We start from the raw sequence: 19504 nt of genomic DNA on the forward strand, positions 1-19504 counted from the left end.
GGAGGGTTTACTATTTCTTTTGTTTGAGCAGATGAAGAGTAGGGGAGGCTTATTCCCAGGAAATAGTCTTAGTGGTGACATCATGAGTTAGGAAGGTCATGATTGACTCCCTTTGTTTATATTCCAGATTTCTATTTAAGTTCGTTTCAGCCTCTCTGTTGACTCCCATTGTTCTAGTCTTTGTCGTTATTACTACCAAGTAGTATGGCTTAGTTCTTGCAAGTTCTGCCTATAATTATTCTTAGTTACTAAGTTACAATTAAGGCTTTCTGAAGCTTTTCCACTTAAATACTCGCTTGCAAGTAGATTTATAATTCTGAGAAAACCTCAGTAGTATGTTCTTAAACTTTCCATTCAAAGTACCTGCCTGTGGTTGAAAGATGCTAGTTCTTGCGTATCCTTTAAAGTTTAACGGCAGGACAAACATATAGGAAAATTTGGGCTGTTTTCTCTGACAGTGGTGTCAGGTGACACTGACTAACCAAGAGTGCAGGTTTTGGTCGTTTCTGTGGGAGCTAACTGTTCCTCCTTAGCCAAAATGCAAGGCTACCCTCTCACTCCTTCCCTGAGCGCTACTGATGTCATGCACCTAATTTCAGTGGAAAGAAAATACTTGATTAAGGATAGAATTGAAACATACAGAGGTAAGGCTGAATTAAGCAGCATGGGCTGACTTGCTTAGGAAGGAGCTGTGGTGTTTTAAAACAATAATTTCCAAAAGTTAAGATTTGTTAATCAGAGCGTTTCCGTTCCATTTCAGTGCAAAGTCAGCTAAGGTGATTAAATCAGTTTTATTGTCCATTGGAGCTACAAGCAGTTGATTTTTGCACTGACCTGGTTGCAAAGTAGTAATGTTTGGTTAATGTGTCTCGACTTTTTGCTCTAATGAGATATACAAGGATTTCTCAGTGTCTTAAATTGTAAAACCTAAGTCCATTCTCATGTTTACCAGTTTGACGTTTCCTGCTGTTCAAAGTCTAACCATCTACTATAAACCTTTAAAATAACTGAACTACAGGAAAGTACTGTAAATTATTCTTACTAGCAAAAAATACAGCCTGTGGGGATAAGTGTTAGTTTGAACTGTAAGACACAGTTTTACCTTGCCCTTTCCTACTCGGTGAGTAAACACAGGGGAAAATGTAATTAGAAGGGAAAAGGACAATGAGAGTCATGGGCTGGTTTTGAAATGCAAAGGATTTAGATGCTTGATGTGGAAAAGATAAGTGTAAAAAGACCAGAACAATGTTGTGGATGTGAAAGGGAGATGAATCAATACGATAAAAGGCTCAGGCTGAAAAAAAGAGCTGCTCTTATGAAGCTAAATCTAGGCTTAAGCACAGAATATGGATGTAGCCCATAGAAGTTAAAGATGCAGAAAATGGGGCAACTGTTACTGCCTTGCTTGAGGATCCAGTATTACTAAATATGATGAACAGCATTTTTTGGCATATCGTAAGCAATGGGACCCCTGCCTGGTCTCATGAAGACAGTCATTTTGACAAAGAGAACACAAAAAGTGAAGGGGGAATAATGTCAAAATCACCTCGGAAAAATCCAAAACAAACAAGCACGCCTGCAAAAAAAAAACCAAAAAACAAAAAACACCAAAGAGAACAACAAGAAACCCCAACGCTTCGAATACCCCCGGTTGCATTCGGGCTGGAGGTCATGCTTTTCGAACTAGGCCAACCAGTCCCATTATTTGGGGTTCAGGGAGTGGTTGATAGTGGACTTGAGTGAGTAGTAAGAGAGCAGTTGCATGACCTCATTTCCTTAAGAAATTAGGCTTAAAAAATACAGTGTTGGAGAAATCCATCTTTACGCTGAGGGATTTGAGAATTGTTCTCCCACAACCTCAAAACTTCAGGGAAGAAATATAAGAATTAAATGGAAAAACGTTATTCTGTGTTGAAAGCTCTGCAATACAGCAACTGAATTCCCTGCTTAGAAGGCCTGAGCATATTCTGCTTCTCAAGAGTAAAAGAAAATCTATGAAAATCCAAAGTTCCTTGCTCCTTTGCTTCTTACCAAGTTCCACTGAAATCAAGCTAAAAAGATGGTGTTATTGGCACAGGCTCTTTGTAGGATTTTCTTTCAAATCTCTTTATGTTGTTCCCTGTATTGTTTCTCTCTGAACTCTTTTTAAATAATTGAAAACAAGTATTTCAGAAATTCAGGTTGCCTTTTCAGATTTATTTGTTTGTAAGTATAAAATAGTTCTTTGAGTTTAAGTGAAGTCCTCTAAGTCTTTATCTGACTTCCATCTGCCTTGCTTTTTCCTTCAACAACTCAGGTTACAAGTTTGGAGACCTCCATTGTACCTCACTGAAGTCTTTGTGTCTCACATTGGCTTGTTCTCTGAACCTTTGATGTCCTCTCTTGGCATTTATCAGAGTGGATTAAGACTTGTACGCAGAAATACTTTTTGAATTTGGAAATCAAAATTATCTTTTCCTGGTTCTTTTCTCTTGAGAGTATTGAAATGTGTATTTCAAAACCTCGCAGGGTCTGCCACCAAAGCTACTCAGCTGTAGAGACCTGCAGAGAATCATTTAGGTCTTAATGGGTGCTCTCTTGTTAGGACTTTGGGTGTTGGGCATCGGCATTTCTCGTCTCCAGAGCCAAAGCAGCTCTGAGGGGCAGGAGGAGTTGGGCGCAGGTTGGATCTCTCTGCGTGCGCAGCCTTTCCAGAATCGTGTGTTGGTCTGTATTTGGGCAAACAGCCGTGAGTTCAGATGGCAGCCAACCGGTCACATCTCCCAAGTAACAGGCAAAATGGCCTCAGGTTGCTCCAGGGGAAGTTCAGATTGGATATTAGGAAAAATTTATTCACAGAAAGGGTTGTCACGAGGCACTTGGTGGTGTTTAGAAGCCAGGTAGCTGAGGGGCGTGTTTTAGTGGTGGTTTTGGCAGTGTTGGGTTGACGGTTGGACTCGATGGTCTGCAAGTTCCTTCCAACCTAGACTAGCCCGTTCTAGACCATTATAGGACATGACTATTTATTTATTTATTCGTTATAGGACTGATTTTCTTCTGTGGGGTTTTTTTTTCCTCTTTTAAGGCAACCAATATTAAAACTGAATCTGACGCTCCAGAAGCCAGAACTCACAACCTGAGACGTAGAATGGGATGTGCACCTCCAAAGGGTGAAAACGGTGAGTGGCAAGTGGGGAGTGAAACAAAATGTGAGTGCAATTTCTGTCACTTTGGACAAACTGATTTTAAAACCAGAGTTAAATTCAGCAGTTGGAACAATTCAAAGCATTTAAAAAACCACTTCTATTGACTGAATTTTAAAATTGGAATTTATTGTAAAAGTTCTTTTATGGCTTTGAAATCTTTCTGGGTTTTTTTATAAGTGGTTTAGTTTTCTTGGAGAAGATCTTTTCAGCTGGCAAAAAAATTCTGCTTTTTTTAAACTTCAGTGCCTCTTATGGCACAATTAGAAATGAGATTTGAGACATATCTCTATTTTGTATTTTAAATAGCTAGCATCAATCCACTAGCTTTAAATAAATGTAAAAGAATGTAAAGATACATTCTCTTTTAAGAATGTATTGGATTTCAAACACTTTTAGGAAAGAATTTGAATTTGAAATCAGGAAATTAAACTCATGAAGGCAGAAGATAGTATGTTGTGAACCTAAGGATAAAGTTCCCATAATAAGATTTTTTAAAATTGCTTCTATCAATAGTCCTTAGTCTGTTGTTATCTGTCCCTAAGAAGTAATAATTTCAGACTGAGAAATGTTTAATGCCATCAAACAGAAGAATAAGCTTGTTGACAAATAATTTGTCAAGCAAATATAGGAACCGTTTACAACTATTTAATAATTGAAATTAACTAAGCAGTTTGTCAGTCTCCTTTGTTCGTTCAGAATCTTTTTTTCAAGAATTCGTGTAGATTGGGGTCTTATTTAATTTGATAATTTTTTTTCTTTAAGGAGTTTCTCTAGGCATTAACTCCCCTTCGCCCCCAAAGAGTGGGATGAAAAGCTGTAGACAGTTTTTTAGTACTTAAGTTTCTGATCAACGTAGACGTTCTTCTCTTTAATGTCTTTGTTAGCTCTTGGACTCCAAGAAACACTTCAGGTTGTTTCATGTCCAGGTGTCAAGGTCTCTAGCTCACTTGTAACTTCAGCGAAGAGCTTCATTGTCCCCTTGGCTTCAGTGCCAGAGCCCTGGGATTCTCCACACTGTCGTGTGGATTTGGGGGTGTGGTGTGTGGTTTTTTGTGGTTTTTTTGTTTGGTTGCTTGGTTTTTTTGTAATGTCAGGAATGGGGACTTGAGTAGAACCATGCCTGAATTAGGAGTGTAAGAATGTAGAGGAACGGCTTCTTTGTCAGGCCGTTCCTGCTGCATGCTCATCTCTGACGGTACGTTTTCATGAAAGCGAAAGCTACAAGACACTGAAGTGTGGAGATCATCGTAGGAAGCTGTAGTGTTGTTCGTGTCTCCATGTGACATGTTGCTGTAAAATTGATGGAGTAATTCAACCATATTTGTTAACACCACATAGAAACAAAATAATAATGTAATTCAAATTAATTTAAATAGGATTTAAAATACCCACTCAAAAAATGTGGGCTGTGATAGTCATTGCTAGCTCATGATGGCATCCTTGTTTTTTGATACCAGCTTCTGTAGGCATTGCAGGTGTTCAAATCTTGCCTTAAGCTGACTGAAGCAAGCGTGTGTAAGTGATAACGACTCAACAAATCGCTGAGTGATGCAGTCTAACAAGTAATAACAGATACAATAAATAATAACAAGTAATGCTAAACATTAAAACATTTTGTAATACCCTCATTTTTTGTTCTGTTTTGCCAGAAAAGGAAATGCATAGCACAGTGAAACTTCCCGAGAAGCGAGAACATGCTGGGGAGGCAGAGAAAGACAAATCCAAAGTCCGATCTAAAAAACCCACTAATGCTGTGAGTACACCCTGCCTTCCTGCTGCTTCATATTGATTCCGCGTGTTTCTGGGTTTCTCCTGGGCGCATAGTGAAATCTCATGTCATTCGTATCACACTAAAGACTCTTGTGTTCTTCGTGTGACCCTGTGGTTGAAACAAAGTGGTATCTGTGCCTGCTGGAATATACCTACTCATAAAGCTTCATGCTGTTACAATATAAAATATTATAAAATACAAAAATAACAGGATAGTTAAGCTTCACTATGTATTACTTAAGGTAACTTGTTTTCTGTCTCCAAAGTACAGTCTCAAAATAAGCATTTTGAAAGAAGAGTCCCAATAGAAGTGGTTCTTCTGTGAACTCACCTCTCTCCCCATTGCTCTTCAAGGGAGCTTCATGCCAGCTTTGGCACCCGGTTCTCCAGCAGAACTACCACTTATCCCGCAATTTCAGCACCAACTTGGAAGCTTTGTTATTCAAATGCTTCTTAAAGGACCAACCCTGTTCCTGCTCCAGCTCCCCACACACCACCACCCCCCCTCCAAAAAAGACCCCAAACTGAAAGCAATGGTAGTTTGTTTCACTTTTGAGAAGACGATACTGAGATGCCTTCTGTCCGTGCCACTGCTCGGGTCCTTCCTAAAACCAAAAATGTTCTTTGTTTAAGAACTCTTGCAACTCTTGTTGTCCTTCCTTAAATTATAGAGGGGGATTATTTAAATTTAAGTATTTTGTGTTTGCTTGTCTCATTTTCATTTCAGAGATTAAGTTAAAATAAGCTTTGTCAAATGTCACAGATGACTTGAGTTACCAAACCGCTCACCTGAAGCGCTCAAATTCCCACTCTGACAATTTTTTGTTACAGGTGGATTTGTATGTCTGTCTCTTATGTGGCAGTGGTAACGATGAGGACCGTCTCCTGTTGTGTGATGGCTGTGATGACAGTTACCATACTTTTTGTTTAATTCCACCCCTTCATGATGTTCCCAAAGGGGACTGGAGATGTCCCCAGTGTTTGGCTCAGGTAATCCGACAAACCGTAAAAGTTAGGCTGAAGGTTATTTCTTATTTTGTGGTGGTTTTGGTTTTTGTTTTTAAACGTGATCCTAGGGATTGAAAATACAATTTGTTATTACTTAAGGTTGTGCAAACAAGGCAAGAGAGGGTAAAGCTAAAATGAAGACTGGGCGTGCTTCAAATTGGAAAGCGATCAATATTTTGGAGCCAAAAATTGATGTGCCTTTAAAGAATACAGTGGATTTCAATTGGCACCTTTCCTCTGTATTTCAAATTGGAGTCTCACTGGGTGTTTCAATGTAGAGGTCTGTGCATCTTTTTTTTGCTTAGCTCTACCAGAGGAAGGAGAAATTAGGCATATTAATTAATGCTTATTCAGATTTATAAATATTGTGAATTAAGCAGAGTAGTTTCTTCTTCTGACCTGTGTGACTTGGGGCAGTCACTTAATTTCAGTCAGGTGCTGTAATAGTAGCCCATCTGTGTAAAATCTGAGCACAGATTGTCTTATTAATGCATTATAGAAATAATTATCTTTTCAATTGCAGGAGTGTAACAAGCCTCAAGAAGCATTTGGTTTTGAACAAGCAGCAAGAGACTATACACTTCGCACGTTTGGAGAAATGGCAGATGCATTCAAGTCAGACTATTTTAACATGCCAGTACATGTATGTTCATGTATTTATCCTGATGCCATAATGTTGATTTCAGTTTTTGTGCTTAGTTAAAACATAGAACTTTTGAGGGGGAGGGGGGAGTTCCGGTTTTGAATGGGATGAAATCCCAAATCAGAAGTTCTCATTTACATCAGTGAATCCTTGTTCTTGCTAAGGTCGTGGTTTCTTGTTCCACTGGCTTCTTGGGTTTTGGTTATTTTCACTTTTGAAGAAGTTTCTGTAGGGAAGAGTATACTCTGTCACCCATTCTTAAGAGAACAAAGCAGCAGCACGTCCTGAGCGGAACCACATTGCTGCTGCATTTTTTTTTCCTCATGTTGAAACAATTTTGAAAGGGGGAAATGCTTTAAGCTATTGGAGGTTCCTCCCTGAGGTAGCTTCTATGCATGTGCTTTTATATACTGATTCCTCAGTGTATCCTCCTTGTTTTTCTTCTCACCTAGATGGTCCCCACTGAGCTGGTTGAAAAAGAATTCTGGAGACTTGTTAGTACCATCGAAGAGGATGTGACAGTAGAATATGGAGCTGATATTGCTTCAAAGGAATTTGGCAGTGGCTTCCCAGTTAGGGGTGGGAAATTTAAAGTTAGACCAGAAGAAGAGGTAGGTCTTTATTAGTTCATAGTGTATGATCGTATTGCAGTTCTTCATTAAATAAGACTCTTTGGTTCAAAGCACAATACTGGGACTGGGTTGCAAAGTGTTTGTTTGGTGTATCTGGCACAGTTCTTGAAGAGGAGAATTACATCAGAGTTTTGAATAATCAGAATTTGCTGTGTTTAGACATTAAAAGCCACAGGTTTCTTATAGTTTTCAGTTGGGAAAGATGCTTTTCTTCTGTTGCTCTTTTGGCAGTTTTACCTTCTTGGGTTTTTTACTTCATGTTTTATAAACCTGTGACTGTTCTGTTCAATTTTCAGGAATACCTTGATAGTGGCTGGAATTTAAACAACATGCCTGTGATGGAGCAGTCTGTTCTTGCTCACATCACTGCAGACATATGTGGAATGAAATTACCCTGGCTATACGTAGGAATGTGCTTTTCTTCATTTTGTTGGCATATAGAAGACCACTGGAGCTATTCGATTAACTATCTGCATTGGTGAGTTTGAGGAATAAACTCAGCCTGAGAAGCAATCTCCCTTTCATTCCCCCTTCCCCTTTTTAATTAGTGGACTAAACCAGATTCATAGAGTTCAGACCAGAATAACTCCCGCAGTCCTGCAGCAGCGGGGTTAATTTGACACACTGCGATTCCTGCATTGATCTGCTTTTGGACAAGAGGTCGTATTTTGGAAAGAGACATCCATTCCCAGTTTTAAAAAAATCCATAAGAGATGCAGCAAGTACTCCATCAAATGTTTTATTATGCTCAATATAAAACTATAAACCATGCAAGTTTTTTTTAAAAAATCATCTAGCTTCAACTAACAATCTTAGGATCCTGCATATTTTTTTGTCTGTTAGATAGATCATTCTGTCATAAATCCTCTCATCAAGCAAACACTCGTCAACTGTAATCAGGACAGATCTTTGCCATCCCTCTGATATTCTAAACAGATTGAACTTCTTAAACTTCTCACCTTACAACAGCTTTTCTAGAGTTTGAATTATTCTTGTCACTCTTCCTGAAACCTGTCAAGCTCTTTCCCTTTCCTTGGTCATGTAAGTATTCCAGCAAAATGGTAAAACGACATCCCAGCTACTCTTCAGTAGATTTTCTTTTTGGTCAGTTATTCGATTCCTGCTCCTTGGAATAGCTGCTGCTGTAGCACAGTCCAGGTAGTCAGTGCCTTAATTCAGTTGCTTTCTTAGTACTTGGCATTATTAAAACAAGTGTTTGAGTGAGGCAAAGTAAATGGGTGGTCAGAATTACGTTGCAAAAATTATCTTCTTTACCATTAGTTGCCTTTTTTGTCTGTCTCTTCAGTCACGCTGAAAACTGGGAAGGAGAGGAGTCTTTTTGTTTGCGGTAGAAACTTCAATTCTTCTAGGATAGCTTCCCTCACTATTGTTAGAATGGCATTACGTCCTCCATAATTTGTCCTGAATTGCGTTAGTGTTTGCAGTGAAGGCCAGAAAGATGCCTAAGTGCATACGTGTGTATGTGCCCACACGTGTACATACATTCACAGACCCATGTGAAAGTTGCCCTGCCTGCTTTTAATTTAGTTCTCCTCCAGCATGAAAGTCCTTAACATCTTTTCTTTTCATTTACAGATATTCTTCTGGTTTTCCCTTCCCTTGGGTTCAAGTCTGGGATGTTTTAGCTTATGTGAGAGCAATGTGTAGTTGAGGTTAATGCTGTCCTTGGCCAGAGGAGTCAATCTTAATGACATGCCACTGAAGAGACAATGCTCCGAACTCTGAAAAGACTTCAGAAGGCAGGACTTGTTCTTGTGGAATACTAGGGATGGCACGTCCATCTTCAGTGCTTCCTTGTGCCTTGAAAGAGCTCGTATCCTGATACAGTATTTTGAGCAGAGAGTCCCAAGTGAACAGCAGCAGACCTTTCACAGGGTTGAAGGCAATAGTTCTGCTGCATGACTAAATCCTGTGTTAGTTCTTGAAGTGGTAAAAGGGGAAAAGATGCTTGCAAATAAATAAGGTGTGAGTCCTGGTCAGAGGAAGAATTACCATCCTTGATGCTAGTATTTCTAAAGGCAGGAATGTGGAGCTGTGAGGCAGCAGTGCAGAAAGAACTGTCACCGTCATCCATTCTGCAGCTTGCTGCCTTCATCCATTGTGCCTTATCCATTGGAATTCTAGCTTTCGCTCTTATCTGTTCTTCTCAAGTCCAGAGGCCCCTGGTACCAATACCCTGGTCCAAGTTTTAGCATAGTTCATAACTGCTGTCACTCATTCCTGGGCACTGACGTGTGTCATGGAGCAGAATTCTTGACTAACCCAGTATTGGGTCAGGACACAGGACAGTTTTTAGTTGCCTCTGTGGCAGGTCTTCATGAGTTCATGGAATTGTTCCAAGATGACAAGGTCCAAGACTGTATAGTCATTGAACACTGCGTAGTGATGGCTCTACTTGTGCTTCTCCTTGTGATACCACTGTGACTGCCCTTCCACAGTCCCTCCTGCTAGCTGTCCTCTTCACCATGACGGAGGTGCTGTTTGAGTACAGGAATAAGCTCCTAGGTATGAGGGATATGCTTTTGGATTCATGCTTCACTCTCCTCTTCTGGAATCCTCCTAACTGCTTCATGATTTGTGGAAAAAGAGAACACTCTTGGGTCAGCTTTAGTCTGCCAGCTCTTCAGGAGTCTTGGGAGAAGGTGATTTGTCTGTTACCTTCTTTTTTAAATACCTTTTCTAATATCGTATAAAGGATTGGAACGCATTTTCATCTTTCTGCTGCAGTGACCCCGCTTCTTTGTAAAACTGAAACGATATCTGCTGGAACACATCTGCATAACCTTAGTTTTCTCAACTGGCTTGCATTGGGTTAAGCTGTTGCTAAAAGTTCTTTGTTCCTACTCTAGATACAGATTATTTTTTTCCCTTGATATCTTTTGCATAATTTGGAAGTTTAATTCCTACTTACTATATGTTGCTTTTATGGCAATTATGCACAAGACAACTGATCCGAGAGGGAGTTTGTGTTCATGGTAAGAGAGAAACGGCTTACGTTTCAAAGTTGTGCTGGAATCAGCAGAATTTCACTGAGGACTTCTTCAGTCTTTTTTTTTTTCCCAGATTATTTTAAGTAATGTGCTCAGAAACGTAGGCAGTTAAAAACTCAGGTCTGGAGGAGGGACCCGTGTAAAATGTGAAGATTCAGGAAGGTACAAAAATCTTTGCATTCCTTCCTGGTGGTATACCCTTCTTTTGACATGGTGTGTTTTAAAGCAGAAGACTGAAAATGTAACTTACAAGATTGCTTATATTTAACTTTTTTTAATAATCTTGCAGGGGGGAGCCTAAAACGTGGTATGGAGCCCCAGGGTATGCAGCTGAACAGCTGGAGGATGTAATGAAGAAGCTTGCTCCAGAGCTATTTGAATCTCAGCCAGATCTCTTGCACCAACTTGTCACCATAATGAACCCGAATACTTTGATGGCCCACGGAGTGCCTGTATGTTGTTGGACTCCTGTGCTACTCCCCCAAACCCAACCCTCTTTCGTTTGCACTGAATTCCACTTCAAAGCTGATGATTGAAGCCACTTTTATTACAGGGATGGTGTGGTAGTTTCCAAGTGGGTTGTATCCTCCTTGTCTAGTATAACATGCCAGTATGAACAGATGGGCAATGCAATCATTGCTTTTGGAATTGCTTGGCAAACTCTTCTCTGGAGATCCACCTTAGTGTATTTCTATTTCTGTCTCTCAGCTGGGAAGTTTAGTCTTGAGCTTTGAAACAATGGCAGGAGCTCTTTGTATGTCTGTCTAATCAGACACAATTTATTATTTTTTTTGGCATAGAGTTTCTGGCAAGTGGCCAAACTCCATTCTTCCTTTATTTGTCATCCACATCCTCTTAGTTTTCCTGGATTCTTGGGTATTTAAAAACATTTTTTCATCAATTTTCATCATATTCCATGCTAGGTTATTCATGGGAATTATGTCCCTTTACAACTTCATTAGCTTTTGACTAGCTGACCTTGGGACTTAAAGGAAAATCTGGAAAAAGTGGCAAAATTTGTGGTGTGTACTATGCTGTGAGAGACTCCAAAATTGAAAGGTGCAGGAAGACCTGCCTGCTTTCATGCTGATTTTGTAGCACCAAAAGTATTTGATTTACAGCAGCATGAACTTCTGAGTAGGTTTCAAATTTCTCTTCCCCTTCAGCTGCACACGGAGGAAGGCCTTGCCTGTGTAACTGCGCAGGGCTAGCAAAGTGCGAAAGGCACCGACAGCCGGCAGAAAATGGCTGAGCGTGCGGGTACGGCTGAATGAAACCCCTTTGCTTTCTAGGGTTTTATATGACGAGTTACCAAATGCCCATTGTAATTCTTGGGCTTATGTTTTAAAACTATCCAAAGTCATCAGAGCAGTTGCTAGGAACTGGAAATCCATCATAGCCTTCGGTTCTGTTTAGGTTTGACCTAATGCTTGTCTGTCTCTTCTCCTAGGTTTATCGAACCAATCAGTGTGCTGGAGAGTTTGTGATCACCTTCCCAAGAGCTTATCACAGTGGCTTCAATCAGGGTTTCAATTTTGCTGAAGCTGTGAACTTCTGCACAGTTGACTGGGTATGTTCCAGAACCAGTTCTTCATTAAGGATGCAGTTCCAAAGCGGTTCCTGGCTGGTGTACAGCCGTAACTTACTGCTGGTACACAAATCTAGCCCACAGATCAGAAGGAACCTGTTACTGGAAGCAGAATGCTTTGCTGAAGGTATTTCTTGCATGTAGTGAACTGTGGGCTTTCTCCGGTTCCTAAGGTTCGGTTTGAAATTATACATTAGGGCTGATGGATCGTTTACAGCAGGAGGTAGGCACGGTCCTGGGCATGCCCAGAATACGAGAAGCACCAGTGCTGCTGGAATCTGCTCCTTCTGTGTCCCTCAATTCCATTCAAATTGACAAGAGCTGGGTTGAAATTTTTTTGTTCGTTGCACTGGGAATTCTCCAGGAGGTGTTTCTACACCTGAAAAAGAAAGCCGACTTGGATTTCTTGGACTACTTTTCTACTTCAGCTTCTGTGATTAAATTGGATGGTATATTAAGAACAATTAAAGACCTTGATAGTCCTCCTGGGGGGGAAGAATAATAACAGGAATTGCATCTGATGTGAGTACATCCTCTTGGATAGCGGAGGTGCTGTAGGTTTTTAGGGACAAATACCTTAATGAGAAGTGAACAGGAAGTTTTAATGTTCAAACAAAAGGTTTACAGACCAGTATTTTACTCCCAGTAAGCTTTGTTCAGCTCATTGAAACAAGGGAGACAGGCACACGTTACAATTACTAGTTCATAGTAATTTATTAAGTTTTTTGTCTTTTTTGAAATAAAAACAAATGGAGGATATTTGTGCCAAAGTTAACAAGTAGTCATTTCTCCTTCTCAGCAGATTTCTCAGACGCGTGGCATTGCCTGATCTCAGAAAGATCCTTTGAAGCTACTGATACTTCAGATTACTAGTCTTCTGATTTATTTTTTTTTTCCCCAAAAAGGTCTTAGCTATTTCTAAATATCGCCCATGAAAAAATGTTGCTAGATTTAAAAAACATAACTTAGAAGTAGGAGATGGCTAAAACTGGAAGAAAGCTTTCTGCGTTGTGCTGTAGGTGACCCTGCTCTGGCAGGGGGTTGGACTAGATGATCTCCAGAGGTCCCTTCCAACCCCTGTCATTCTGTGGCCGTGTTCGCATATTGGCTGGTTTTCCTCTTGTCCTTCCATGAATTTCATACGAACATGTAACATCATCTTAACCTAAGCATCACTATCTGCCAGGTCAGTGACAACCTTAAAGCAGTGAGTAACCTGCCCAGCCCAGAATGAATTGTTCAGTCTGCCCGGGGTTAGTTAGTGGCTTTAATGGTTCATGGAGTCAGCAGTTTCTCAGGCTGCAACACTGTTCACGTCCTACATGAAACAGCCATATCATTTGAGAAGAAGGTCCAGCGTGCCCTGCCGCCTGCTGTCGGGGCATCCCTCCAGTGGCAAGAGTAGGGCAAGCGTACGTACTCTTCCCTTGATGCTTCTCCAGTCTCTGTGTGTTTTTTAGCTTGCGTCTTCCTGAGCCTAGTGTGGTTTAGTGATTTAGTTACCCCTAATAACGATCTCTTCCAGATAGCACATTTCCCCCGTGACCCTAACTAAACAGCTTGCATCCGCGGTGTCCACTGTAAAAGAGTTATAAGCAGTCCTGGTTTACAAGAACTCCGGGTCTTGATTTCTCTAGTTTGACATTCTGAATTACAAATGGTTTTGCTAGAAGGACTTGACTGGGCGTTTTATGTGGATAGTTTTTGGTTAGTAGCATAAAAAGTTAGTATCTTAATGTAACTTTCAAAATTAACTCTTCATTTATTCAATGTGTTTCACTGCAGCTACCATTGGGTCGCCAATGTGTGGAACATTACCGTCTGCTAAACCGTTACTGTGTGTTTTCTCACGATGAGATGATCTGTAAAATGGCTTCCAAAGCAGATGTTCTTGATGTTGTGGTAGCATCTATGGTTCAGAAAGACATGGCTATTATGATTGAAGATGAGAAGAGGTTGCGTGAGAAGGTTGATAAACTGGTGAGTTGGAGGAAATAATATAATGAATAAAAGAACTGTTAAAACAGTGGTGTGAAAACACGCTGGGACTTGTACTGTGTTGTCAACGGCTTGGAGCTACGTAGTTAGTACCTTCCTGAGTAGCACTGTTGATTTCGGAGAACCATTTGGGTAAAGAATCATTTATCGTGCATCTTGTTTTAGTATCTGCCCTTTAGTATTGTTCAGAACGCCTCTTTTATAGCAGTATTTGTTCTTTCAGTAGTCAGAATAGCTGATTGCTCATTAACCAAGATTTCTGTCTACCTGGTTTTTAATATCTTATTTCTGAACTTCATTATTCTCTCGATAAATTTAGCTTCTGGTGTTCGAGCTTGGAATCATCACCTCTTCATTAGACCTTGAAGTGATGTAACACACTCTTTTGCAGGGAGTGACTGACTCGGAGCGAGTGACCTTTGAGCTGTTTCCTGACGATGAGCGACAGTGCTTAAAGTGTAAAACCACCTGCTTCATGTCTGCTGTTTATTGTCCGTGTAAACCTGGGTTATTGGTGTGCTTGTACCATGTCGAGGATCTCTGCTCCTGTCCCATCTACAAATATAAACTGGGGTAAGCTTTAGATAGCAAACGATACTGCGTTCTGGAGATATTTCTTTTATGTGTAGACAGTGCAGGTCGCTAATCCAGCGCCTGCTCTGTTTTGTCAATGGTGCTAGTCTCGGTGTTCTGTTCTCTCAGCCCTTTGCAAATATAGTGCCCCCAAAACAAAGCGCCTTTTTTGTGCTCGTATACAAGGGCTCTTTCTTTTCAGCATTCCTCTCTTCTTGCTCTATAATAGGAAAAATTGCTGGATAAGTTAGTTTGCCTTTTTATTTATAGCAATAAGGTGATCATGCCTTACATCTAGTCCTTGCCGAGTAATATCTTCTCGCTTTTGTTAGCTTTCCTTCCTGTTGTCATCTTTCCTTTCCTGTTGTTTGTTGCATCTTTGTCTGACGTGAATGTCGCTTGTCCTAAGACAATTTCACAGTTGCTTCAATTTGTGATGTTGAAGTTGTTTTTCCAATTGCCATGCTGAAGCTGTCTTAGGAGGAGCGTGGTGTGGCTGTAGGTTGGTCTCAGTTGCATGAGCCTGGTGCCCTGTAGAGCATTTCTGTGTTGTATGGACAGGCACATCCTGATGTCCCTCCCTCCCACCCTCCTGCTCTCCCCTGGTTTTTGCTTGGACTTCTGTGCTGCTTGTAGGTACCGCTACACCCTGGAGGAGCTGTATCCGATGATGAACGCACTAAAGATGCGTGCGGAGTCATACAACGAATGGGCTTCCAATGTTAATGAAGCTCTGGAGGCAAAAATTAACAATAAAAAAAGTAAGTATCTTACCTTTTTGTCTGCAACACATAATTTTAAATGGCTAATTTTTCAGTTTTTATTTTCTGAACCTTAGCAACTTTTGTCTTATGTGACAATCAAAAGAAATCATCTATAATTTCATGATTTAAAGTAAATATTTTAGGTGTTATAGTCCCAGAAATTATGCTAAGCTATCTCTGTGTGAGAAGATTGTACATCACTTTGAATCAAAATATAACTAAAGTTGAAATGGAAATATATTTAATGTGTTGTGTTATTCAGCCTTACCACTTAAAATCCACCACAAAGGGGGACTTTTATAAATTTAGTATCTTTCCCAAAAGGTCTCGTCAGTTTTAAGGCTTTGATAGAAGAATCAGAAATGAAAAAGTTTCCTGACAATGATCTACTGCGACACCTCAGACTGGTTACGCAGGATGCAGACAAATGTGCCTCGGTGGCACAGCAGCTTCTTAATGGCAAAAGACAAACCAGGTAAATGTTACTATGTGTGTTTGCAACACAACTGAGTCACTGAGGATAGATGCCAGTGTTCTGTAAGACTGAAAAATGAAAGCGATCTTCCTGTCTTCTCAAGAGAGCCATGTTTTACAGGGAGATTCACCTTTACTGCATGTAATAAGTTAAACATCCCGAGCTTTCAGTCTCTTCTTCCTCCGTGTTTGACAGTTGGGCAGTAAGTGTTCCCCAAAAGGAGAAATTGGTGTGGTATTTTCAGGCAAAGCAACACCCAACAAGATACAGTCTTTGTCCCTTGGGGACTGAAAATCTGTCAGTGGTGCTTATGTCAGTAGATTCACTACACTTTATGGCTTGTGTAAAAGTAAAGCGTCGTAGCTTTCTGAGCTGATGACGATGGGAATACTGCATGAGATCTCTGAAAAATACTTGCTCTTTCTTTGGCAGCACTTACGTTAAATCTTTTAGACAGGTTATTTGACTGAGGAATTTGAAGACAGGGCAGTGTTTGGGTAACGCATGCCTTGTGAGCTGGATGTCTGGCTGCCTGGTCCTGCTAGCACTTACTGTGTCTGGAACGAGTTGAAAGGAGACAGAAGATCCAGAAGGACAAGGCCAGGTCTCCTCGTTGCATCAGTTGGTGACTGTGTTGGTGTATTAGCTTTTCTCTTGGAGATCACAAACCACCATCTTCTGTTGCAGATTCTCCACCCAGACTTACAATGGCTGTATCTAGTCTCTTGGGATGATAGGATTCTAAGAAAATCTTGGGATGATAGGATTCTAAGAAAATCTTGGGTTTATATATGTGGAGGACAATATTGTTCAAGCCCAACAATCTTAATAGCACGAATTACTTCAGGAAAACCCGTTTCTCTTTTTCCATCTGGACAACTTTTGTCTGTCTCTGCTGCTTTGAGCAACGTGGTGGTTTTTTTCAGAGCAGTTGCTCTTCGTGCTGGTGTAACCACGTGTGTGGCTTCTGCACATTGCCTGCTTCAGCGGGTGTCTTGGAGCTTGTCACTCCCTGTGTTCTTACAGTACCTCAGCAGTAGACTTTGGCAGCAAAATATTCAACTACTGTTTAGACATTATTTTTGTAGCTGTGATTTCCCGTCCTGGTCATAGAATTGTTTAGGTTGGAAAAGACGTTTAGGATCATCAAGTCCAACCGTTAACCCAGCGCTGCCAGTTTACCAGTGCTACCCCATGTCCCTCAGCACCATGTCTGCCCGGCTTTTCAGTGCCTCCAGGGATGGTGCCTCAACCACTTCCCTGGGCAGCCTGTTCCAATGTTTGATAACCCTTTCTGTGAAGAAACTTTTCCTGATATCCAATCTAAACCTCCCCGGCGCAACTTGAGGCTGTTTCACTTGTCCTATCGCTTGTTACTTGGGAGAAGAGACTGACCCCCACAAAAAACAGTAAAACATCATAGCCCATAAACCAGCCTGTGTTGTACCTGAGACTTGGAATTTATTTTATTGTTCAGCTTACTATGGATTTTGGAACTCCCAACATGATCTTGCATATCCTTTAAAAATACCTATTTTTAACATGGAATGGTAAATTAAAACTTGTTTTATAGTGTTCACATTCCAGTCATGCTGGCATATCCTGCTGGGACGTTGTTTTCCTCTTTTGTTTAAACGACATGCTGTGGATTAAATTGGAGCCAGCACTTCAAGGGCTTGCTTTCCTTTTCTGTTCAGGGTTCTCAGACCTAGTTAACATTGGCTTGAGTTTAGAGAGGTTTTTAATATTAGCCAATTTGTTAACACTTATAAGCCACTCATTTGATACAAAGCTTTTCGATAAAAATGAAAACGATGATTTCAGCGAAAGAGGATTTTTCAGAAGTGCCTACACGACCTGTAAATATAAAACCCATTCAAAAGTGGGATTTGTTCTCTTTTGGTGTGGGCATGGGCAGAGCTTACTACAATAGCTATTGCAACACGACTGAATAGTTTATCCACAATTGCTTTGTGTTCTGGAAAAAAGCCTAATTTTATTTCATAATAACCAGTGCTCTTCCAAGGCTGAGTAGTTGTTCCAGAATACTATTTAATATGAAAGAGTGTTTTCAACAATAGCTATTCTGCTATAGCTAACCGAAGTTTTCCCATCCGTGTAAGCCCTAGGCTGCTTGGATGCTTTGGAATATTCTGTTATTTGTGAGTAAAGCTTGACTTTCAAGAAATAATAAGCAGATTTTTGAGGAGTTTAGATTTTATTTTATTTTTTAGTGACATCCCCAAAGCTGAATTGTGTGTAATTGCAGGTACCGCTCCGGAGGAGGAAAGTGTCAAAACCAGCTGACTGTGAACGAGCTCCGGTTGTTCGTGAGGCAGCTGTACGCTCTGCCCTGTGTCCTCAGCCAGACACCGTTACTGAAGGTAACTGGGAAGAGCCTAGGAGAGAGAACACGAGCGTTTGTTACACTGATGTATTAGCTCTGCGTTAATCTGCTATCTTAGTGTTTGCTCCAAGAATAAATACCTTTGAACGGGCTGGTCTGCATAACTCGTGCACGTGAGTTGCTTAAGAACGGAGCTCTCTGACCTGCTGCTGTTCATGGTCAGTACATTTTTATGCTACACAAGGGAATCAAAATGTTGATGTTGTACGAAGTAATGCAAAAGAAGCAGCAGGATGACCTGGGTAACTACAGATTAAAAGTTTGGGGTCAGTTAACTATTCTCCTCTTAGGAATGAGGCCAGGCTTATCTGAGAGCATTCAAAACTCCGTAAAGCTCTGAGTGACAGTCCTCCCATTCATATCACTTTCCATCTTTGTTAATCCAGAATCAGCTTTCCTCATAGTCTTGTAATTAGATACCTCCTCGTGCTATCAACCCACGTTCCAGGAAACAACACAGAGAACCCTGAGCTACCTAAATACTTGTCCTAGCAGAGTACCTGCTGCTGACAGTGAGTCAGATCACTCTGTCTCCCATGAGCATCAGCTAGTGCTGATTATTTGCTCTCCAGATGATCAGCCCTCAGACAAGTTGAAAGTAATTCGAGACCTGGTTTCAGAATTTGCCAAAATGTATCACACTGAGGGGTAATCAGAGGGAGGGGGGGAAAAAAAAAAAAAAAAAGGAACCTAGATTCCAGGCAGCTGCAATTCCTGTCTTAAAGGAGAAGGGCTTTGTGTATTTGTGACTCTTAGAACCAGGAGATGCAGTGTCCAGCTCCTGAGCTCTCTCAAGTGTCCACACAACGCTGATACCAGACAACATGGTGTATATTTGAAGCAAAATAGACCGGTTCATCTCAGCTTTATGACTACTGCTTTTGAAGCTTTATCGGATCTGGAATGTGTGAATCAGATTTTATGTAATCCTATTTACAGTTATTTGTTTATAGCATTGTAACTCTGAAGTTATCTTAGTATTTAAAAAGCAGAAGTTCAGAAATGCTAGACATGCAGACAGTTCTTCTCCATCTGGCATTCCTGAACAGGGAAATAGCAAACACATATGGTCAGGGTATTCTTATATATCATTCTTAATCCTAAATCATATGTAGTTATGCAAATCAGGCTGTTAATGTAAATGACCAACAATTACTAGAGATTGGTGCTCAATTTAATATATCTCTAAAAGCCTTTATTTCCATTATGGGTGAGATTGCCTACCCTGACAAACAACCTCCTTGGCAAAATTCCAAGATGTCAGCTGTGAAGGAAGAACTTTCTGCTGGAATAGTGCTTCAGCAGGGCTAGGAGCTCTGGTCAGGGTGGCTACAGAATTCCAACCAGGACAGCAGCCTTCGCAGGGAGTACTCTGGCTAACTGTCCGTTATCCTGCGTGAAGTGCGAACAGCCACAGATGAACCTTTTGGGTGTAATTAGCTGTTGAACA

The 19504-nt window shown here is 40.7% G+C and overlaps 1 protein-coding gene across 2 annotated transcripts in view; it reads left to right on the forward strand.

Moving 5' to 3' along the window:
- Positions 1–19504, forward strand: part of KDM5B (lysine demethylase 5B) — a 55316-nt gene that overhangs the window by 21614 nt on the left and 14198 nt on the right. For both annotated transcript variants that reach the window (XM_054181184.1, XM_054181185.1), the window contains exons 6-18: positions 3065–3158; positions 4835–4938; positions 5787–5945; positions 6487–6606; positions 7059–7217; positions 7535–7716; positions 10539–10701; positions 11700–11819; positions 13623–13817; positions 14227–14408; positions 15045–15169; positions 15497–15647; positions 17917–18031. In XM_054181184.1, the coding sequence (XP_054037159.1) occupies positions 3065–3158; positions 4835–4938; positions 5787–5945; positions 6487–6606; positions 7059–7217; positions 7535–7716; positions 10539–10701; positions 11700–11819; positions 13623–13817; positions 14227–14408; positions 15045–15169; positions 15497–15647; positions 17917–18031 (1869 nt within the window). The remainder of the gene's footprint in view (positions 1–3064; positions 3159–4834; positions 4939–5786; positions 5946–6486; positions 6607–7058; positions 7218–7534; positions 7717–10538; positions 10702–11699; positions 11820–13622; positions 13818–14226; positions 14409–15044; positions 15170–15496; positions 15648–17916; positions 18032–19504) is intronic.

Source organism: Rissa tridactyla, chromosome 21 (assembly GCF_028500815.1).
Source record: "Rissa tridactyla isolate bRisTri1 chromosome 21, bRisTri1.patW.cur.20221130, whole genome shotgun sequence".
NCBI lineage: Eukaryota > Metazoa > Chordata > Aves > Charadriiformes > Laridae > Rissa > Rissa tridactyla.